The sequence below is a fragment of the Epinephelus lanceolatus genome, chromosome 10 (genome assembly GCF_041903045.1).
Source record: "Epinephelus lanceolatus isolate andai-2023 chromosome 10, ASM4190304v1, whole genome shotgun sequence".
In the NCBI taxonomy this organism is placed as follows: Eukaryota; Metazoa; Chordata; class Actinopteri; order Perciformes; family Serranidae; genus Epinephelus; species Epinephelus lanceolatus.
Window position 1 is genome coordinate 4682018 of NC_135743.1, and position 23527 is coordinate 4705544.

The window sequence follows — 23527 nt, forward strand, 5'->3', positions numbered from 1 at the left end:
TGATGATTATTTCAGCGGAGTATCTTTAATGTGAGAGGTGACAAATTTGCAGATTTCATTTGATCTGAAAACAAACGCATAAAATGAAATACAAACTTCAGACATTAACAATAGCTCAGACACATGTCCCTTTAAAGTTTCTATACTTAAAGCATGAAGATTTGATAATGAAGATGATAAAAGGATTCATAACCACACATATGGTCTCTACAGCTCTACACAGCTACGATGCTACAAGCATTCCTCCTGTGGTCCATTCAGCTCAGCTCCTGTTTGATCCTCACATTATGGCTGATTTCATGAACTGAAACGAGAAACACACAATGAACTGGTAACTGGTGTGGTGGCAAAATCACTATTCAATAAACAGTTCAAAGAAAAGTCTTCACATGTCGGCTGTCTTTCTTGAGTTTTATTAAACATTCGCAAATGGATTCACACACATAGTTCAAACCGCATGAACAGTCAATCCGTGAGTGAGCAGCGATGACCTCCAGCCATGCTAGCTTTATAGTTTCCCCTAACACATGCAATCATTAGCCAAAACATGTGACGCCTTCAGTAGCCCCGGAAGATATATGGCGCCTGCAGTAGCACAGGTTGGTTTGACATCCCTAAGATGCAACATCTCCTGGGAACAACAAGGACACCTTGTTGTTGGAGTGTTAACGAACAGGTGTTTAAGGAGCAGGGGAGTGGGACTTGGAGTTGCTCCCTTTTTGCAGTTGAAAAGTTCATATGGAGTTTTAAGAAGCTGCTTTTTGCTGTCATGTCTGTAAGTGCCAAACCTTTCTATTAATAGTTGTTGTTTTAATATTTCATATTTTCCTTTGTTGCCAGATGTTCAAGTGCTCATTATGTCAATTTTAAGCGCTGTATCGTAGGCAACTGGACTGGCTCGAGTTTCTTGACGTTTCACCTCTCATCCAAGAGGCTTCTTCAGTTCTAACGGACTGGTGCGGAGTCGTCAGGCTTTGAACTCTGCGTGGGTGTGAACCCTCACTGAGTCATTTAAATCGCATGTGAGCTCTGAGTTTCAGAGCACAGGTGAGTTGTTGGTCCACCTGGCCATCATTTGTGTCGTTAAGGTTAGACGGGTCCAGGTGTGAGTGGGTGTTAAGCCGCCTGGGGAGGGATCTCAAGACTGCATTGTGCAAACTTATGGCACAGCACAGGAGAGACTCAGCTGTCCAGTTACATCTAAAGGAGAAGGGACATTCCTCTGAGGACAGCAATGTCCACATCTTGGCCAGAGAAGACAGATGGGTTGAAAGAGGTGTGAAAGAAGCCATCTACCTCAAACTGGAACGACCATTGTTAAACAGAGGAGCTGGCCTTCGACACCACTTATCACCCACCTACAATGCAGTCTTGAGATCCCTCCCCAGACAACTTAACACTCACACCTGGACCCATCTAACCCTAAGGACACACATGATAGCAGGGTGGATCAACGACTCACATGTGACCTTGACGACTCTGTGACTGCTTCTTGGATGAGAAGCGAAACGTCTTCAAGAAACACAAGCAAGTCCAGTTGCCTACGATATAGCACTGACTGGGAGTCTTTACCAGTAAGATGTCAATTAATTTAACACTTTGTGTTGAAATGGAGAATTCCTTATTATCAGGGACTATTAACTTTAGGCTGAATATGCTCTGCTCATACCTTTTTTAATCTTATCCTTTATAGACACTAACCAGCTGGTGGAGTGTGTTGTGTGTCAATAACTATTTCTTTTAGTACAGTGATCCTCCTGTACTTGAAATCTTTATCTTTGTAGAGTCACAAACAGGTAAATAAAGAACATTTGGGCCGTTGCTACATTAAGTACTGTTGATTTGACAGCATTAATGAAAACATTTAAACTCACCTGCTTGAAAGAGAAACTGGCCACTATGCAGTCACACGGCAAACGCATCATATGAGCCTGGAAACGATCTGAGACAGGAAGCAGATATCAAGAGATATTAATATCCTGAATTTTATCCAGATATGTTCAGTACTTTAAAGACATCTGGATGTGTGCACAGTACAATGATTAACAAAAAGAGTCTCCTCGTGTTAGTGTTCATAAAGTCTGTGGAATTCAATCATGTTTGATAAAGAAAAAAAATCGTGTCACTAACAGACTGAGACCTTCTTGAAGAGGTGGTCTCAGTCCGGTTCCAAAGGAACTCTGGTGCGGTTGGTTTGTGGTGAGAAGGTGTTCCGACCTGGATGTGAAGCAACTGCAGTCACATGACACATTGTTTGGGTTAAACATGAGCATGTTACAGTCCTGGAGGATTATTAATGTGCACCTCCTCCTGTACTGCCTTAATATGCACATTCAGCACATCCAATGCATCAAAACATTGTTTTCTAGTTGGAGCCGCGCCTCGTTTTCAAACTGTATGGTTTGACTAAAATGAACAATGACAGCAATATAGTCCACGATGAGCAGCGCTAAAATCAACCTGCGTAGTTGTCCCTCCATTGTGACATTAGAAAGTGTCACATTTATCTTGCAAGTGTACTCTTCTTCAACGTTTGCTTTACTTCCTGGATTTTTCCCACATGGAAATTCTGACCAATCAAGAGCAGCTTTCTCACACAAGGCATTTGATCTGGTCCTCTTGTAAATGCTGCCGTGAGAACACGAACCAACTCAAACAAAATTAGTCCCAGATTGGGACCAAAGCGAACCAACTCTAGGTCTGAAAGCCCCCTTAAAGGTCCAGTTTGTAGAATTTAGTGGCATCTAGCGGTGAGGTTGCAGAAGTGAAACTTCTCGCGTGTTGCAAGCATGCAGGAGAACTACAGTGGCTGATGCAACAAAGCCAAAAAAACAAAAAAAAAAAACAACACACCAATGGCCCTATCTCAGCTGGCCCCAAGAGCCAGTGTTTCATTTGTCCATTCTGTGCTCCTGTAGAAACAATATGGTGGACTCCATGGAAGAGGACTGGCTCTGTACGTGGATACAAATGGCTCATTTTAAGGTAACAAAAACGGGACTCTTATTTTCAGGTGATTACAGCCAAAAGACAAAAGAAAACAGTTGTGAATATCATATACCATCAGCTATTAGCTGAATCAATGCTCCTCTGAATCCTTCACACCGGACCTTTAAGTAAAACTAGAAAAATCAGTGTTGAAATAATCTGAAGAAGTCATGCATTTAAAATTTTACTTAAGTAAAAGTACAAAGCATCAAAATATATTTGAAGTAAATGGGTCTATGTGCATTATAACCCATTTCAGAATAATGTTTATCATAATATGGGATTATACCCTCACCCTCATGGCTCATCATTCAAATTCCTCAATAAACTTCAATACATCCAGAACTCCGCTGCCCACCTGCTCACCCACACCCGCTCCTGAGACCACATCACCCCCATCCTCCAAAACCTACACTGGCTCCCCATCACACATCGCATACAGTTCAAAATCCTCCTCCTCACACACAAAGCACTCTCCTGCCAGGCCCCTCCTACCTCACACACCTACTCCACCACCACACCCCCTCCTGCGACCTCCGCTCATTCGAAGGAAATCTCCTCTCACTACCTGCACAGATAAAGCACCGAACCTGGGTGGACAGGGCCTTCTCCATCGCTGCCCCCTCCCTCTGGAACTCACTCCCCAAACCCATCCATATCTGCACACACCTCCCAACATTCAAGACCATGCTCAAAAGTCACCTTTTTAAATCAGGTTTTAATGTATAAGTTTGTGTGTTTTATACTGTTTTATTGCTGTTTTTTATTCTGACTTAGCTCTACTTTATGATTTTTAAAAAACTGTTAAGTGTTTTTGAGCATTTGTTAAAAGCGCCTACAAATAAAATGTATTATTATAATTATTATAATAATTATTGGTGTATCAATGTGGACACCACGTACTATGTTACAGCTGGTGCATGTGGGGCTACATTTAAATAATTGATAAACATCTTGTATATTTATTACTTTATATACTGCAGGGTAGCTTGTGAGTTTCCCCACAGATCAGTACATTCTTATTGATAAAACAGTATCATTACTTATCTGTTGATTATATTTTGTATCATGAATCTGTATCTGCAAAGTAACTAAACTCATCAAATAAATGTAGTGCTGTAAAAGGTACAACATGTCCCTCTGAGAAATAAAAGTAAGTAGCAGAAAATGGAAATACTCAAGTACAAGTACCTCAAAATGACAGAACAGTACTTGAGTAAATAACCTTTGTTCATTCACTACTGATAGTATGTAGTGTGGAGCTGGACACACTTAAATTTGGTTTCCGTTACCTCTGAGGATCTGAAGTTTTGTCAGGAAGGCCACAAAGTCATCGTAGTCGATGCCACCTTCGGAGTGGTGATCACGCCACAGAACATTGAAGGTTTCATCTTCTAACTCAAACTCTGTCAGATAGAAATGATAACGGTTTGAAGCGATCCACAGATACTACTGGACTGACTCAGTTATTGTTTTGTTAAGATGTGGAGAGGCTTTTAGGGTGATTTAGAGGTATTATGTATTATTACCTCGGGCAGACAGAGCCCTTTTCATTTGGTATTGAGTGACGGAGGGTGGGGTCCGCTTCTCGTAGCTCTCCAGATACTCCCTCCTGGTAGCAGCCACGTAGTGCTCCAGATTGAAGAGCTCCACCACATTCAGGTCGCCAGTCTTATCTGCCTGAGAGTGCTGGTTAAGGCGAGATTTTGGGCTATTGTGCTTCTGTAATATCTTCTTTCAGACAGGTTTATTTTAGTTTCTGCTCTTGAAATTTATTCAAAAAGCACAACTTTAATTAGATAATGCTTCTTTTCATATTTGAAAATAAAATTTCAGAAAACTTGTAATACAAAAATTAATGTCTTAATGGAGGTAATCCAGTTTTATGGTGATATCTGTAGAGACAGAGAGCATTTAAGTCCGGCCCCCACAAACAAAAAATATCCAAAATTCTCTCTCCAAAAACATTTGACTCTGATATGACAACAAAGTGAAACAAGGATTTTGAACCTGGCTTTATCCTGTGCAAATCAGTGCATATTCAACTAGACAATGCCTCATTTGCAAATTTAAACATGTAAAATTTCAGAAAATTTCTAAAGTAAATGAATTGTTGTACTGTAAGTATAGTTTAAATAAATAAAATAAATAAAAACGTATATCTCTTTATAACATCTTATTGCATGATGGCTAGAGCTGAATGAAGAGTCAGTGATCACATATTCCATCCAGGGCATTCAGATTGAGTTTACCTTCTGTTGAGACACTTAAGCACTGCAGTGATGGAGCCTTCTCCCAGACCTTTGTCACAAATAAATATGGCGGTAAATATTAAGCAGATTAACAGATCAGTAAAGGATACGTCCATGAGAGTCAACAGCAGGTGGGCTGTCTTCAGACTTAAGGCTACATGGGAGAGAATAAAGACAACCATGAGAGTTTGTCTAATTCAGATGATTAGATAGTGTCGTTAAGATTGGTGGAAAATAAACTGACTTTTGCCGTGAACAGAGTAGCCACCAGCATTCAGCTTAGCAAGAACACCTTCAGCAGTCAACATCTGTTGGAAACAAGGACAGACAGATGAACAAAGGTCTGCTTCACACAACATGCAATACCTTTATCTAACCTTGGGGTGAAATACAGTGAGTACAGTAAATGTGGCTTTATTGCACAAAATGACCCTAAATGTTGGCAGGGATTTATTTCCTAAAATATTGTACATGCTCCAAAACTAAATTCCAGCTGCTGGTGGAGTCTTTGGTGGTCCAAAAAAAAAAACCATGATGGCGACGAAAACTTGGCCTGAAGGCTACCTGTACACCTCTGTGCACCAAATCTAAAATATAAATGTCATATTGTGAGTAATAGAATTAACATAATTGTTTTGGAAACACTTACATCAGGCCTGCTGTCTTCCTGTGAAAGAAAAGAAAGAAGTCATGTAAAGCTCCATAAACACAGAGGAATCTAATGGAAAACATTCAGATTCACTTCTATTATCAAACTGCACTCTTCTTTATATATCGACAAGGTTTCCATTACTTACTGATATACACGCTTCCTCTGGGAATGAGTTGCACTGCAGCTCTTCTGGCCAGGAAACACCAAAGCTGGTCATCAAACCCTCACAGCCCTGTTTGGCCCTCTCACAGAAAGACCTGCAGGGCCGCTTCACCTCCCCTGCCACACACGCGGGGGCGTACACCATACACACAAACAGCCGTATGTCCACTGAGCACATAGTCTGCACCATCGAGTTGAAAAAGGACATCTTCATCACCGCCTCTCTCTGACTCGTGTGACCCAGTAGATTTGGAGTGATGGTCTGGTTGTAGGACAGGCCCTGGCACATTGGTATGGTGATCGGCTCGCAGACGCCCCCGCTGCTGCCCACTCCATACTGGAACGAGACACAAGTGCACACAGTTACTCCAAGTCTGATTACCTTTGGCCAGACATTTGTGGCCTTTGTTTATACACCTCCGCACCTGCGATAGCTGTGGCCGGAGACATTGCTGTTTTCGGGTTGTCCGTTCATACTATGTATGTAAGTATATTTCAGGAACGCTTTGAGGGAATTTTTTCAAATTTGGCACAAACATTCACTTATATTCAGTGATGAACTGAGCAGATTTTGTTGGTCAGAGGTCAAGATCACTGTGACCTTGCATCTATCTCATTCTCATGAGGGCAATATCTACAGAAGGTCTCTGGGAAATTTCTTCAAGACAAGGCCCGTTTCCACCGAAGAAGTTCCTGGTACTATTTGGGGGGCAGGAACTTCTACAGGAACGTCCTCTCGCTCAGCCCTCTCAACCGCCGTGTCTCCACTGAGAGAGCGGAGTAGGAGGAAGGTTTCTGTAAAGTTACGGGCTCTGGATGTGACGTAATCGTTGCACGACCATTTACCGGGGCGACGTAGGGACGCCGTTAGCTGATAGCCCTTAGCGGTGTCTGTAATAACTCACTAAATGGCCCGTGGAAAAAAAAAAAATTCCAGCGGATGTCTTAGTTACAACATGATTGAGCTAACGTCAACTGGAGTAGTTTCATGTCGTATCCGACAACGGGAGGCTTTTAACAGATGACGTCCTGATGTTAGCCTGCTGTTAGCTGTCCCTGTCAGCGGCAGCCAGTGATGCTTTCTAGAAATCGTGATTTCCCAAAACTGAATAAATACCACACATAGCAACACAAAACTGCTTTGCTAGCTCAGTCATGTTGTAACTAAGATATCCGCTGGAAAGAATATTTTTTTCACGGGCCATTTAGTGAGGTTTTTTTACATGGCGGAGGAAGCTATATGAACGAGCTAATCCTCGTCTGCTGAGTTTTAAAAATGCCGGCTATTTTGTTGCTTTCTGTTGACATCATATCCCTCCTTGAGTATATCCAGTCAGCACCAAGTAATCCCCAAGCCCCAGCCAGGAGTCTTTCGGGCCGTTCTGAGTACCTACTCCGAGGCAGGGACTTGTTTAGCCCCCGTAAAAGTTCCAGAACTCTGTCCGTCGGGGGTGGTTCCTGCAGTGGAGACACGCACCAACGGCCCTGGCCCCGTAAAAAATAACCCCTAAGTTCCTGCGGTGGAAACGGGCCTATAGATATATAGATAGATAACTTAACTTTAACTTTAGAATAACTATTGTTCACCTCGTCCACTTGAACTCAACAATGAACTGATTAGATTTTGGTGGTCATAGTTCAAAGGTCAAGGTCACTATGACCTCGAATCTCTCATTCTTGTGAACATGATACCTCAAGACCAGATTCTGGCACAAACATTCACTTATACTCGGTGATTAATTGATTAGATTTTGGTGGTCAAAGGTCAAGATCACTGTGACCTTGCATCTATCTCATTCTCATGAGGGCAAAATCTACAGAAGGTCTCTGGGAAATTTCTTCAAGATCGATATATAGATAGACAAACTTTAACTTTAGAGTAACTATTGTTCACCTCAGTGGATTTGGCACAAACGTCCACTTGAACTCAATAATGAACTGATTAGATTTTGGTGGTCATAGTTCAAAGGTCAAGGTCACTATGACCTCGAATCTCTCATTCTTGTGAACATGATACCTCAACAACACCTTGAGGGAATTTTTTCAAATCTGGCACAAACATTCACTTGTACTCAGTGATTAAATGATTAGATTTTGGTGGTCAAAGGTCAAGATCACTGTGACCTTGCATCTATCTCATTCTCATGAGGGCAACGTCTACAGAAGATCTTTGGGAAATTTCTTCAAGATAGATATATAGATAGAGAACATTATTGTTCACCTCAGTGGATTTGGCACAAACGTCCACTTGAACTAAATAATAAACTGATTAGATTTTGGTGGTCATAGTTCAAAGGTCAAGGTCACTATGACCTCGACTCTCTCATTCTTGTGAACATGATACCTCAACAACACCTTGAGGGATTTTTTTCAAATCTGGCACAAACATTCACTTATACTCAGTGATGAACTGATTAGATTTTGGTGGTCAAAGGTCAAGGTAATTGTTACCTTGCATCAATCTCATTCTTGTGAATGCAATATCTCTGAAAGGTCTTGACGGGAATTTCTTCAAGATAGATAACTCTGTTGTCCACCTCAGTGGATTTGGCACTAACATCCTCTTAGACACAATGATGAATTGATTAGATTTTAGTGGTCAGAGGTCAAGGTCACTGTGACCTTGCATCCACCTCATTCTCTCAAATGCAATATCTCGAAGTCTTTTAGGGAATATTCTCAATGTTGGCATTAACATCCATTTGTACTCAAGAATGAACTGATCAGAATTTAGTGGTTGACGGTCAAAGGTCAAGGTCACTGTGACCTCACAAAACATGTTTTTGTCCATAACCCAAGAATGTCTCTTTTCTTGAAACTGTGGTGAATGCATAGATCTTCTGTGCTGCTTGGGGTAAAACCAGCAAAATCTGACTCATGTACGAAGGCGTACAACTGCGAGATGGTAACTAGAGTTTTATTTTTGCTGTGGTGCTACCTTTGGCAAAATGCAGCTTGTACAGCGTGGCTTGTATCAGACAAGAGTTTACAGTAACTATTTCTGTAGCGCCTTTCAAAATTTCACAAGGTGTTTGACAAGTGCACATGATAAAAACAACACAATGAGAAACTATTACACAGGATTGGCCACGCTTAAATAAATAAAAAGAGCAGACTTACGTGTTCACAGGACTCTGCGGTAAATGTGTCACACTTGAGGGCTTCTGGCCACGGGAAGCCAAACCTTTGTAACACTGGCTCACAGCTGGAGCGTGCATGCTCGCAGAGTGATTTGCAGGGAGGTCGAGGTGTTCCTGACACACACTCAGGAGTGTAGACGGAGCACAGTAAAGTCTTCATATGAGGGGAGCACCCCACTTGTATGAGCGGTATAAATGTCTGCACTACCAGGGCTGCATCCTCCTGAGTTGTGTGGCCCAGCATGTTGGGCATGACAGTCTGAGTGTACGGCAGGTCTTGGCAGAGAGGGACAGTGATTGTCTGACATGCCGCAGAGGATATTTGAGTCATGTCTTCAGTCTGGAAGAACAGAAATATAAACCAGTGAATTCTGAATACTTTTGGCTGGTGTGGTTTCCATCACTCGTGCACCAAACCCAAAGTGCCTTTTAAAAAGTGACTTTATTCAACAATGATTTATCCGTGGTAAACTTATTTCATTTGAGTTATTTTGCCTGGTATAATGTCACACAAGAGGCCATGCAAGCAGCTCAAAGGAATACTTACCTGTGGTAGAGAACAGGGGGACAATTGTGAATTTTTAAAAATACTTTCAATGCAAAAGTTGATGCATGTGCTTTAGATTAATTAAACACAGAGCATGTATTTAATTAGATCACCTGACAGCCCAGTCAAAGACATAAACATCTATTCATCTTCATTTTAAGGTCAAGAAAGAGCAGACTTACGCCTTCACAGGACTCTGTCGTAAATGCTTCACACCTGATGGATTCTGGCCACTGGAAGCCAAACTTGTTCATCAGTGATTCACAGCTGGACCTCGCCTGCTCGCAGAGCGTTCTGCAGGGAGATCGAGCTTTGCCTGAAACACACTTGGGAGTGTAGACGGAGCACAAGAAAGTCTTCAGGTGACGGGAGCATTCCACTTTTACAAGCGGGAAAAACTGATGTACTTCCAGTCCTGCTTCCTCCTGATTTCTGTGGCCCAGCATGTTGGGCATGATGGTGTCAGAGTACGTCAGGTCTTGGCAGAGAGGGACAGTGATTGGCTGACATACTCCAGCGGGCGTTGGACGTACAGCGGGGCCTTGGCCCTGGAAGAACAGAAACATAAATCAGTGATGTATAAATTAACAATTTTCACACTTCTGTAGTTTTCACCAGCCACAACTGCTTTTTCTCTTGTCGCCAAAAAACTCAAACCAGGATTTGTCCGGGTCCTGATGGGACACCGGTCTTCTGGTTGGCCCTGGTGTCCATTTAACCACTGTAAGGGCATAAAGACTGGAAACAAAGGGGAATAGCTAAACTGGCTCTGTCCAAAGTAAACAAAATCCACCGGTCAGCACCTCTAAACCTCACAAACATCTCAAGTGTTAAATGTGTACACAAACTGCAGTGTAAAAACAACATTGGTGGTTTTACTGCAGGATAAGTGCCGGACTATTTCTTGGCGGGGCCCAGTGACTTCCTTAAGTCAAACCACAAATTAATGTTTTTACACTGCAGTTTTTGTACGGTTTAAATAAACAGATGTAACAAGTTTATTCGTGTTTTAAAGGTGCTGGTAGGTGGATTTTGTAACCTTTGGACAGAGCCAGGCTAGCTGTTTCCCTTTGTTTTCAGTCTTTGTGCTAAGCTAACCTTCCTGTAGCTTCATATTTAATGTACAAAAATGAGAGAGGTGTCCGTCTTCTCAACTTCATCTGGCCAAGAAACTGAATAAGTGAATTTCCCAAGAGTTGATATCCTCATGCTTTCATACTGACCTGCACACAGTTAGTCTGTGATAAAGTGTCACATCGGAGCTTTATCGGCCAGGTTAACCTCTTCGCTCTGAAGGCAGGCTCGCAGTCTGTCTTGACCTTCTCACAGAGCGCTCGGCAAGGCCTCAGCTGGCTGTTTTCGTCCGAGCCGCATTCGGGCACAACAACACGACACAGGAGTGCGGCGATGTTTGGAGAACAAGCCGTCTCTATCATCTGACCCGTCTGCTGCAGGTTGTAGCCTACAGCTCCAGTTGGATATGGGGTGGTGGTGTATCCCAAGCCTTGACAAAAGCTGGATGTTAGTGGCTTGCAAGGTAACTTGCTGTGTGCTCGCTGAGGAGACAACAGCAAACCCAGAACCACCAACACCAAATGCTTCATGGCTCTCAGTGATCTCAACCGTCCTGTGCTGTCTAACAAAGCTTCTGGAGGTTGGAGATGAGTGTGTCTCTGCTGCTCTGCTCAGGAGGTGGAGTACGAGTCCACGAATGGAGTCTCTACAAACAAGGCACTGATTTAGGACCACTGCTGCAACAAGATGCTAAACATAAAATGAGAACCAAACTGGTCTCAGAGCAGCAGCCCTGCTCTGAGAATAATGAGCTTTGTTAGAACATCTGGTTGTGATTGTGTGCTTTCTGTGGGGGGTGAGAATTCGTTGCACAACAAACCTGACTTCTGGATGGAACATATTTCGACACTAATAGGATCGAGAAAATAAAGCGTCAACATGTTGTGATTTTTAAAAACAACTGTGTCTTCAGTTCTCTGGAACTTTGAATCCTGTAAATAAAGACACGAGTTCCAGGATTTCACACCCAACATGTGGCATCATGTTGTTTAACTATAAACAGGATTAGTAGATTCTCTCAGGAACACTGAGCTAAAAAGACTGCAGTGAGACCTTTTCAAAGATGAGAGCTTTTGATGAATGTATTTAATTACAGAAAGATCCAAAATGTAGAACAGGACATGACTCACAAAGGATTTGAGCACGACAGGTTTGATGAATACACAGTTTGTGTTTGTCTGTTGTGTAACTGATAATATTTCTTTTAAACTCAGGTACAATGAAAATGTATCAGTAACAATATTATTAGCAGTGCTAGTTGTGTTCCTGTGTAGATGGTGATGGTACATGAATCTAACACTTGATCACAGACTGACATTTTAAGGGGAGACACCCTAGGTGAAAACATGCATTTTAATGCACTGGTAAATTTTGAGATTTTGGGCTGTTTTGTTTCCATAACATGTCTTGTTTTAGACTAGTGGAAAGAAAACATACACAATAAGCGTTTAGGTTTATCTTAGTTCAGATTTCTGTTCTGGAAATGTAAGCAAAAAGCGCAAATGTTGTTAGATGATCATATTTCAGAAAAAAAAAGTGTCTTAAAGGGACATTTTGTAACATTTTCAGTTGTTAATCGGCAAAAATTGATGTCTGCATTCATAAATATGTCATCATTGGTGTATTATTACCTCCACCAATAATCTGACTTATTCTCGTAAAAGGAGAATTTCGGATTTGTTTGTACATTGTGCGGGTAAGTCGTCTGGGGGGTTCCATAACATTTTGCCATCTTGAAAATACATCCGCCAGCAAGGGACATACAGCCCCGCCTTCGGCCGTTTCGTTGAGAGCCAGGCCAGCACTGCGTGACTGAGGAGCCGAAGGAGAGGAGCAAGAGGCGCTTCGCTACTACCCCGGCAAATCTGAAACAATGTCTTTGAGCATAATGCAGGATCATGCATATGCAGCATCACGGGAGACGGAATCCTCATCGCCAAGAATGTGCAAAAGGGAATCAAAAAGGCAACGTGACCGGCGAATTCAAAAAACAAGGGTCAACATTGGGGTAGCCTTTCCCAGGTGGAGAGAGCTGCTGAAGGAGAAAGGTAATGCAATCACAGGGCAGTCCCACTGGCTGCTAACAGCTGTTAGCTGCTGTTAGCGGTGCAGTGATGCAAGGAGAGGGATGAGGTGTGTGAGGGTGAGCCACTTGTCAGTTGTCAAAAAACAGGACGTGATTGGTTTGTTTCGATTTACATCCGCCCCAACAGTCCTACGTTGTAAACACAGCCAGCATGGTGAAGAGGGGGTTTGTCAACTCGCGTCGCGTGTGTCTGTGTAGGAGCCTGAATGAATACTCCATGAAGTATCGGATGACATGGTTTCATCAGTGTTATCATAGCTTTTTGGTACACAGTGGCTACAGTTGTTGCAATACGTGTTTGAAACAGTGAGGCGCTAGAGTGCACCATCTGTTTGAATGCAATATATGAGTTCAACGTTAGATGGGAGAAATTCCTACACACTGTGGCTTTAATGTAGCCTGAGTAATCAACTGGGGAAGTTTCATGGTGAAATCTGTTAGTTAACATTTTTACCCCACTGTCTTATTTTTGTCTAAAATCTATCTTCAAAGGCTGTTTTCTCAAAATGAGTTATTTCTCAAACTCTGGGACAACTTCAGCAGCACTTACACTCCTCAAACTTTACAGTTTTACTCCTATTTATATCCTGAAGGGTTTTACTGTGGGGTTTGTTCAGAGCCTGATTTACAGAACATTTTATTCCTGAAAACATGCCAAAAATTGATTTTTTTTAAAAAATGGCTGACAGTATTGTCTGACTCTTTCGGTGTGATAAAAACAGATGAAAAAGAGTTTTAAACCTGGTTTTATCAAATGTTCAGATTTTGGGAAATCCAAGCAGACAGTGCCTCATTTGCATATTTGAATGTACAATTTCACCAAATGTGCAATATAAAAAATAACTTACTTTCCTGTAAGAAATCAGCTGGAGAAGTTTCATGGTGACATCTCTCATGGCGTGTCTCCTCTTGAAAAGTAACAACAAAACAACTACGCCTTGGTTTGTGCTGAATTTCATGACAAACCTATGAAAACATGATCTTTGGTAACCTCAGTCCAGACCTTTCAATCTGCCCACTCCAACAAATTCGAGTTGACTGATTTGTCTGCATCGTAACATGAAACAGTGGCTTCTCGGTTAAAATAAAAAACAGCCAATGAGAGCCGTGGGCGACACTTACACTGTTATTAAGTGGTTGTCAGTAATAACAACAATGGCAAGCGCTGTAGAGAAGATAGACGTTGCCATCGAGGCTGTTCTGAATCAACATGTTTTCTCAATATTGCCTGACATCGTGGTTTGTTTTTACTTTGCTTAAGTTCACTCTTAAAACCCCGGCAAAACCAGAATGTTGGCATGGAAACGCATCAGTGTGGACTTAAAGGTCCAGTGTAGGATTCAGGGGGATATACTGTCAGAAATGGAATACATTAAGTCTGTTTTCTTTGGTGTAAAATCACCAGAAAATATGAATCGCTGTGTTTTTGTTACTTTAGAATGAGCCGTTTATATCCATCTCTATCTCATTTTTTGTTTCTACAGTAGCCCAGAATGGACAAACCAAACACTGGCTCTAGATTGGGACATTTGCATTTTCATGTTGGCCACCATAGTTAAGGGCCCATCTCCTACACACAGTGTCTGAACAAACATTCATGTGTAACTTGAAACTGCTTTATGGAGTGTTTTTACCGTTTCAAATCACCTGGTCGGAGAGGAAGAGATCTCTGTGGATAATTCAGCTCCCGGTAAAAACCTCCAGAACAACAAAAACTGAAGGAATTCTTACCGGGAGAAGTTTCAGCTGGTTGCAATCTGCAATAAACCCCCTAAATCTGACACACTGCTCCTTTTAAAATGATTTTTTTTGGGGGGTAAATTGAATCCCCCTCCTCCACTGGAGTCACTTAGAGTGGACACAATGTCAAACCAAAGATGAACACGGAATGTAACGAGGTGACATTTCTGTCTAATGTCAGGCAAGATCTTTTGGTGAATCCTAATAATCAGTCAGCGTCTATGGAAGCAGAACTGAGTGCACACTTTGGCAGCAGCAAGATGCCAAAGCTTTCGATCTCCAGCATGTTCCAGGCTGAAAATCTGATTGGCTTCATAGCAGGAAGGACATGTGTGTCAGAAGATGTCCGAAGGCCAGCAAAAAAAAAATCCCCTTAATGTTCATTATTTAACATCTCTAAAAACAGAGGAACAAAACAACCTTGAGACTCTGGATCTCTTGTTTTTGGGTCATATTTCATCGTGTCTCGTGTAGTCTCCCATTTTCCTCCTCCTTATCCACGAGGCTTCAGAGCCACCAGCACAAAGTTTCTTGGGGAAAAGTTTGGGTTGAAGAGAGGAACCAGCTGACTGTCCACACCTGCAGAGAGACAAGGCTTCAGTTAGAGCTGAAGGAAACACACAGCAGTGAAGTTTGTTAGTGTCACAGCATCCAACTGCTCACCGTTCTCCTGCAGGTAGATCATCCTGTCCAGCAGCACCAGCGTCTCCACCACAGGAGCCAGCAGCAGGGACAGGCTGAAATACACCACCACCCTGCTCTGCTGCCTCAACATGGCCTCCACCCGCTCCGGGTCCAGAGGCATCTCAGGAGGCAGGCTGACCCGTGCCAGACCCAGGCGGGCGTACCTGAGAGGGATAAAGACAGACAAGGACATTTCCATTAATTCTACATTAATAGTGACCTTTATTTACCTCAGCTGAGCTTTATTTTTTATGTCTCCTGATTTATAAGAATTACTACTACTTTTTTCATAGCCGTACCCAAGCTCTACAGAGAAGTGAAGCATAAACCTGAGGAATCTTTGAGTACAGCAGGAAGGGTGGCGTTAACCTGTGACACCCCTACTGTAGTTAAAACAGATCAAGCACAAAAATATCCATAATAATTTAGATTTGTTTGGACAGTTTAAGACTTCAGTGAACTTCCTCCTCTGAGCAGCGCAGTACGCAAACATTAGACATGTTGTAAACTGGAGGCTGCAGTGTTGACTCACTCTGTGAATGGAAGCAGATGGGCTTTCTTTATGGTTTGGATTCCGGCCCTGCGCAGATCCGGCCTCGTATCCCTGATGAACGTCTCCAGCATCGCCCGGTAACAGTGTGTCTTTAGCAGCTCGCTCTCCTCCCGAAGCCTCCGTACATAGTCCTCAATGGCATGACACGCCCCCTCCCTCGCCTTATAGGACAACTGATGCCCCGGCAGCCCTCGCACCCAGGAGCTCATCGGGTAGCCGAACTCTGAGTGAAGTTCTTCCTGGCCGGATGTTTGTGGAGCTGCTACCCGTCCTGGAGGGGAGGGATTTTCTTTGGTGGTGATTTTCATGTAGCAGCACGCCACAGAGGTGATGCCGCGTACGTGTGGGCAGTTGACAAAGTGGCGGAGGAGGGTGGCGCTGAGGTCACCACAGGCATGGAGACCGGTGAGGACAAAGTCTGGGCTATTCTCCTGAGGACATACCGCCTCCTGACAGACAGGCTGCACACACGAGCAGCAGTTTTTAGCAGATGACTCCTCAACAGACGTGTTTAACGGATGCTGTGATGTTGATTCAGAGTCCAGTGAGCGACTGTCAGAGTCTGTGGAAGCACAACACGATGGAGTCTGGACAACACAAGAGGACCGCTCATGCTCAGAGCCCCGCAGTTTCTTTTTGCTCGGTCCAGATGGAGTCGGGGAACCTTCGGAGACACAATCTGCCGCACTCAGCTGCTTGATGAAGGCCTCCCATGATGCCTTGGGGTTTACCCAACCAGCCACGTGGCGGGGAGAGGACTGTGAAGCTGGGACCAGAAAGGAGCAGCTCTAGGAGGAAGAAAGATGTTTATCAAGTCAAGTCAAAATCTATAAGCCCAATATCTCAAAGGGCTGTACAAATAAACATTTCAGTTCAATTTCAATTTTTTTTACAAAGTTCAATATCACAAATCACAATTTCCTTCAGAGAGCTTGTCAAAATATGACATCCCTCTTATCAAATTTGGTTTTGATGGGTTGATATAATCGATAGTAAATAAAGCACTTTAAAGCTGCTATAATATTTTTACATGAATAATGTAATAAAGGGACACTTTGCAGATTTTAAACCAGCTTTGTATCATAACAATGTGGGTAGTATGTGCAAATTAACTGTGGCAAACTTCCCTCCATCTTACCAGTGCCCAGATCTCCCTACTGCCCGAGAGTGAAATGCGTCAAACTACTGATTGTATTTTTTCATTTTCGTATGCCCGCCGCCATGGACACAAAGAGTACAGAGGCGAATCAAGAAAGAGAGACCCACCCCCCTCTCTCTGTTTCTCAAACGGTAAAACCAGGAAGTGCTGATCAAATAATCAAGATTCTATTACTGCGTTGCCCATTTCTCAACTCAAAGTTTTCAGAAACATATTTAAAGTTACTGTTTAACTGTAATTCAACACTGTTTGTTACCAGCCGTTTATCATATTGTTACGTTAAAACGTCCAAGCTTGCATTATGTCATCCATCAGTAGGAGCGTTTATTGGTCTTGTGTAGTGCAGTGCATTCTGGTAGTTGTAGGTTTTCTAGCTCTTGAGCAAAACCAAGTGTCACAGTCCCATCTTTGTTTTCTCTGGTCACGTAACACCAATTTCAAAAGTAATTGTGTCTCCTTCTGCATAGACGGCCCGGTTTAATGTAAGGAACATCTTTGCAGCAGTGAAATACTTCTTTAAATGATTTCTTCTATGTGAAAGGTGTCACTCTAATTGACGAACCCAGCAATTACCAAAAAGCTTCGATGTTTGGTATTTAGGAACCTCTCATGGTCCATGCTTGTTTTTAGGATAAAAACAGAATAAAAGGTAATCAATGCCATCTGCCACTGCGCTACTACTCTTTACTTCCATTATGCTTTATGCATAGCCCTCCTTTGATCCTTGATTATCATGGTTCTGCTCAAAACCAGTGGAAACACAGGTTGGTTCCCTGCAGAGTACAGAGGTTCCAAGAATCCTGAACAGAACTGGTTGAAGAACCAGAGCTAATTCGGTGGAAAAGAGGCATCAGTGAAGACTAATGAAGCTTAACGAAAGTGATTTTGACAAATAAATGCTCTTTCAAAACCAACCTTTGTCTGTGGACTAATAGTGTGTCACACGTTCAGCAAAGCACCAACCTTTTTCTGCTTTTCCTTCTCCAAGGCCCACAGTAACTGCTGGTCAAACCTGGACGCCATGGCAACCAGGGTGTGATCAGCCTCAATGGCGGTCACAGACAGCCCGAGTCCAAAGGACAGGAAACGAGTCAGATGACCCTGTTCAGAGCAGAGCGGTGCAAAACTCAGGATTTAATGTGTAATGATTTTACAGATATTTATGTGACGTACACGTGATCACAAGACAAAAACCAACGGTGAATATATCCTCTAACAAGTACAGTTTGTGTATCTACAGCCTGACATCTCCTCTTCTTCTTCTGTGGCATAAAGCGCCATTAAAAACATGTTAATGAGCCACACTGTGTCACATGTTCCTACATTACCACTAACACGTAGTTTGTTTTAACGTAGTCCCACATACACCATCCTGCTGACACAAATACTCATTTAATCCAAATGTGGATGAATCTGCTGCTGAAAACAGTCCCCAAGAAAGTCACTATTTCCTCCTTTTTGTTTGATAAAAACTACAGTGAGCAGCTGTTTTCTGACAGTAGGATTGACTGATACCTGTCCAGAGCCCACATCCACCACACTGCTGCAGGCAGTCTGCTCACAAAGTCGTTTTACCAGCTGGGATTCAAAAAAGGGAAACAGATTAAAAACACTGTTGACAGAAGAACTGTTCATTTAAATTCTACTTTAAAACACAGTGACAGTAGCAAATAATCAACCCTGTACCGTGCCCAGCTTGCGGATCTCATGCTGTTTCTTGGGTTTGACGTGTTTCCTGAATATGTGTCCCAGCAGCGAGCTCTGACTTTGGTTTTCCTGGAACTCCTCAGGTTTCACCGAGCTCGCTGTCCGGCCCTGCTCCTGCCCGCACTCTCTGGGAAACGCCAGAGCGTGAGCTGTTGCACGAAATGCCAAGAGAGACAGAGGCCACACCGACGGGTATCTGTAACGACAAACTCTTATTACGATCAGATCATGAGGCTGGCAGTGTTTCATATTAATCTCACTGTCAACATATCTTACAAGGGGTCCATGCTGCCAAACTACAAATTAATTACACTGACACAAAAATAATCAGACTGTTGGAGAAGACGATATTCACATGCTTTTAGCATCTCCACATTAGCAACTTCAGAATTTTTTTACTCAATATGAAGTTAGCTGCAGCCTCAGACCCCTCATAGTCTAGAGTAAAAACTACTTGCAGCCAGAATTTACAAAAACAAACTTCACAACTGTCCAAGAAGTCAACATGAGGCAAACAACAAACCCTTTGGTACTGCTTTGGTATTATGTCCTGACCCTTTGCTGTTTTGTGCTTCAGTTCCTTGTCTCATAATGATTATTCCTGCTTTATTTGTTTTAGTTTTTCCCCGCTCTACTCTTTGTAAATGTACTATCCAGCAGTACCTCCGGTCTCCATGTGCGGCATCCAGTAACAGGTCTGCAATCTGTGGGTAGGACAGGTCCTGCAACACCTGCTGCCAGGTGTTGGGTAGAGTGTGCCAGAGATCTTCAGTGAAGAACTCCTGCAGGGAAAATAACAAAGTGACCGTTATGTTATTAGAGAAACTACATGAATCCAGTTGGTTACAAACAGAAATCTAGGGGATGCTTTCCATGCAGCCTTTCTCGACTAGAGATGCACCGATCCAGCTTTTTCAGTTTGGATCCCGATCCCGATGCTGTGGCTTTGAGTATCAGCCGATACCAATCCGATACCATGGTTGACCTAAAAAGCTATATACCTTTACATGTAGAACAGAAAAGACTAGAGGCATCGGGCATTGATGACTACACAGTTCTTTCCTGAGATAAAATGAAACAAGATGAAACAGATTAATCTACATCTACATCTTGTAACTCTTGAGACAAGTGTTTGCTCACTTTCTCGTAAATTCAGGACAGTGCTCCCATAGACTGTGACAGTTTGCAAAGGGTATGAATAATTTTGGACATGCCACTTTTTGTTCAAATGTAAATAAAAGCTGAGAAATATTTTTTTTCACAATGATGCCTCTTGTACATCGTCTTACTATCTTCTGGGAGACGCCTGTGTCATTTCCAATCAAGAAAAAACTTGCTGGTTGAATAAAAGTGACTTTAAGTCAAAATTTGCCAGGGGTATGAATAATTTCGGGCTCGACTCTACATCTTGTAACTCTTGAGACAAGTGTTTGCTCACTTTCTTGTACATTGCCGACAATGCGGTCTCGGAAAAATATTCGCGCAACGGCAAATTCTACCATGGCTCCAGGTGATCCTGTAAACGTTGGAAGCCCACGTTTTCAACAACTGTCATTGGTTGTCCATCCAAAACAATGTACTCCAGCAATTCTCAGAAATTTTCACAGCTTTTGCGCTATTGCTAGGGAATTTCTCTCTTCTTTGCAGCACATCTGCTAACGTTAACTGCTGTGCAGTATTACCTCCTGCTCCTTTCGACATGCTCAACTGCTGGAACTCTTGGTGCTGCGTTTGGTGATGTTTTTGTAGATGCTTTATTAAATTGGTAGCATTATACTTGGCGGTACTACCACCACCCCTAGCAACATTCACTTTGCAGATGTTACAAAGTGCGGTCGGGCTTGTTGGAGTGTTCAGTGTGAATCACCTCCACACAGCAGATTCTCTCCTTCGCTCCATGACGTATGACATAGCTCGCGTCGCAATAGATGTAAAAGGAAAGAATCGCCTCAGGTATAGGTTGCATTTTCCGATACTCGATCCATTTATTTTGATGATATCGGGGTCGATATTCGATCCACATATCGGATCGGTGCGTCCCTGTTCTCAACTCAAGAATATACCTGAATTGAGTCTCTGCTGCAGCTGATTAAGATGATTTAAACACAGAGGGCAGTGAAACTGGCTGGTAGTGATCAATATCCTTGAGGATCCTATCCTTTAGTAAAAAACTTATACAACACTGTCAGGCGCAAAAATGGAAATACATAACTACTTAAGTAAATATAAATGTACTTAGTTACATTTCTCCACTGCATACATCTCTCAAAGACACAATCGGTGGACACAAAATCTCTTTTGTTCCTGTTTTCACAGGTTAAAGTTAAAAATCTAGGACGTGTTTATGCACTCAGTAGTTATATTCAAGATGATGATGTAATGATGCTTTTAAATCAGCATCTTGGATGGGTTATCTTGGAAGAGGAGAAGGGCTCAGTAATTTGGGTGAAACATATCTGCTTAGGCCATAAAAAATGTGCAGTATCAAGTATGTAAGTTTCCAAGACAGCGTGATTTTTAAAGCATCTTTGTTTAAAAACATACCAACAGTCCACTCCTCTAACACAGCTGGGTCAACACACAACAGGAGAAGCAGCAAACAAGTCATTCATCCACACTCACAATAATATAGGAGTCGGATACGTGGCTGTAGTGAGACAGGAAAGCGCTGAGTCTTTCGGCCAAGTCTCTCTGTTGTCCTGCTGAAAGAGTTGGTGTCAACATCTCCACATCCTTCACTGCTGACAGCTCACTGACATGGGACTGCAAGACTGGAAGCTAATGCTAACACAAGTTAGCTTGTTAGCGCTGCGTTATTCACCCCACTTTGGACGAAGAGTGTCTAAAAGTACAAACTAACTCTCACGGTACTTAAAATCGGTTTATATAACGCTTATTCGTCGCCTTTCACTTCACTAATGCTTGTTGTGGTTAGCAGCTAGCTTAGCTTCCACTACACATGTAGGTGCCTTCAGGTGCTTCAAGGAAATTCCGGTTTCGGCGCTCGTACGTAAGCACTGAATGTAGTCTCTCATTAACTTGGTTTAGAAATTAATTAAATAAGCATTTTTCATCTTTACAAGTATTAACTGATACTAATATACTAATATAAACTAATATAAAATGTCTGTCAAATTACGTCACAATTTCTGGTATCTCATAGTATATATTGTCTTAAACACATCCATTTTCACCATATACATGTATTATTGATTCATTTTTATTCAGATATCTATTTTTTTGTTATTTTGGCCTTGCTATTTTTATATAGGTTTGAATTTTTTCTTAATCTGTTTGTAGGGTCAGATGGGGTAAGGTGCTCCCACCCCCTTAATTCCTCTCCTAACCAATATGTTATGCTTAGTTAGTCGGCTCTGCTCTAATGTGTGGTGACATTTCATCTTAACTGCTGCATTCTTCACATTTATTCTACCAGAACAATTTTGAGTAGGGATGCACAATATCCGATATGCTGATATATAAAAACTCACTTGGCTGATAACCGATACCAATATCGATATATCCACTTTTTTTCCAACCTAATTTTAGTGATCATCAAGTCTCTTCTGTGATGGAATTAACATCATATTGTACGTGTATGTTTGATGGCCCACCAGCTGATGGGGACATGAGATAGAATGCTTTTCAATGTATGTAATATTCTTTCATTCTGCAAAATAAGAAAAAGCATGTTGGCCGATTCTGATAGTTCATTTTAAAGTCGATATTTGTCTTGAACTCGCTTTGACCATTCTAAACCAGGTCTGAAGATTTTTCTGTTTATGCTTCTTGCTGCTGCAACTTTTTTAAAATGTTGTTTCTTGCTTGATTTTATGATGATGGTTTTACAATTCTATGATTTCATGATGTGATGATTTACGAGGTTTTATTATTTATTTCATCTCATGATTTTTAAAAAGATTTTAAGTCTGTTTTATGTTCATTATGTCTATTTTCATGTGAAGCACTCAGTGCTTACACTGCTCTTGTTGTAAAGCAATTTGTGCTGCATCTCTTGTATGGAAAGTGCTATGCGTGCTATACTGGTGCTATTATTATTATTATTATTATTATTATTATTATTATTATTATTATTTGAGACGGTTGAAAAAATTATTTAGGATAATTCAACAATACATATCGTCATAGGAATGATGCAGGTTGCATTCTTCCAAACAACACAGACAGATTCAGAACAAAATCAAAATAGCAAGGCTGTAATTTACATTACTAAAAGAAAAAAGAGAGATATTTGAACAAAAAATTAAACAATAATACATGTAAATCGTGAAAATAAATGTGTTTAATGCTATAACGTTATATTATGAGACACAGTAAACCCATATGGTAACAGAGCCAAACCCAGTTAATAAATAATACAAAACAATTCTTTTATCTTGGGAAGAATACCAGATATTGCGACATAGTTTTGACAGACCTTTTACATTCTGTTATCATGTGGTATTTATACAGCAGAAAAAAAACTATTTCATTTATTTCTGCACCAGGTTAACAAGGGTGATTGTAAATGTAATATTTACCCATAATTACGACGATACTGACCATATCTGGTTTTTATTTGGAGAGGTGATCTTTGCAAATTAGAATATCGTATGTGTCAAATAGTGGGATATTTTCTGTTTCATAGCCAAAAATTGCCAAAATTATTATGTGAGTGTACATTAATAATACAAAATAAAAGCTGTCTCAGGTTCTTCAAGACAGAAAAAACATGAGTTAATGTGAAATCCAAATCACCTTCTTTGGCGTCTCTGCTGCAGGA

At 41.7% G+C, this 23527-nt stretch overlaps 2 protein-coding genes across 2 annotated transcripts; both read right to left on the reverse strand.

Annotated features, from left to right (window-relative positions):
• LOC117266301 (uncharacterized) lies at nt 1-11518 on the reverse strand. The gene is made up of 11 exons (XM_033641420.2): nt 10965-11518; nt 9924-10289; nt 9175-9534; nt 6038-6391; nt 5890-5907; nt 5485-5548; nt 5351-5394; nt 4518-4668; nt 4281-4394; nt 1875-1942; nt 1-304 (listed from the first exon to the last, which is right to left on the reverse strand). Exons 1-11 carry the CDS (start codon nt 11343-11345, stop codon nt 281-283), a joined length of 1944 nt encoding a protein of 647 aa, XP_033497311.2. The 5' UTR covers nt 11346-11518; the 3' UTR covers nt 1-280.
• A 368-nt stretch (nt 11519-11886) lies between these two features.
• mettl25b (methyltransferase like 25B) lies at nt 11887-21714 on the reverse strand. The gene is made up of 8 exons (XM_078171323.1): nt 21367-21714; nt 19408-19526; nt 18724-18940; nt 18553-18615; nt 18001-18138; nt 15858-16666; nt 15305-15489; nt 11887-15220 (listed from the first exon to the last, which is right to left on the reverse strand). Exons 1-8 carry the CDS (start codon nt 21466-21468, stop codon nt 15135-15137), a joined length of 1719 nt encoding a protein of 572 aa, XP_078027449.1. The 5' UTR covers nt 21469-21714; the 3' UTR covers nt 11887-15134.
• Between the last annotated feature and the right edge of the window lie 1813 nt (nt 21715-23527).

Coding starts and splice junctions, on each gene's coding strand:
- mettl25b (XM_078171323.1), bottom strand. CDS start 21,468: ATGTTGACACCAACTCTTTCAGCAGGACAACAGAGAGACTTGGCCGAA. Junction 19,527..21,366: donor TATCCGACTCCTATATTATT/GTGAGTGTGGAT, acceptor TTTTCCCTGCAG/GAGTTCTTCACTGAAGATCT. Junction 15,221..15,304: donor GATCTACCTGCAGGAGAACG/GTGAGCAGTTGG, acceptor GTCTCTCTGCAG/GTGTGGACAGTCAGCTGGTT.
- LOC117266301 (XM_033641420.2), bottom strand. CDS start 11,345: ATGAAGCATTTGGTGTTGGTGGTTCTGGGTTTGCTGTTGTCTCCTCAG. Junction 10,290..10,964: donor CACAGACTAACTGTGTGCAG/GTCAGTATGAAA, acceptor CTGTTCTTCCAG/GGCCAAGGCCCCGCTGTACG. Junction 6,392..9,174: donor CCGCAGAGTCCTGTGAACAC/GTAAGTCTGCTC, acceptor GTCTCGTTCCAG/TATGGAGTGGGCAGCAGCGG.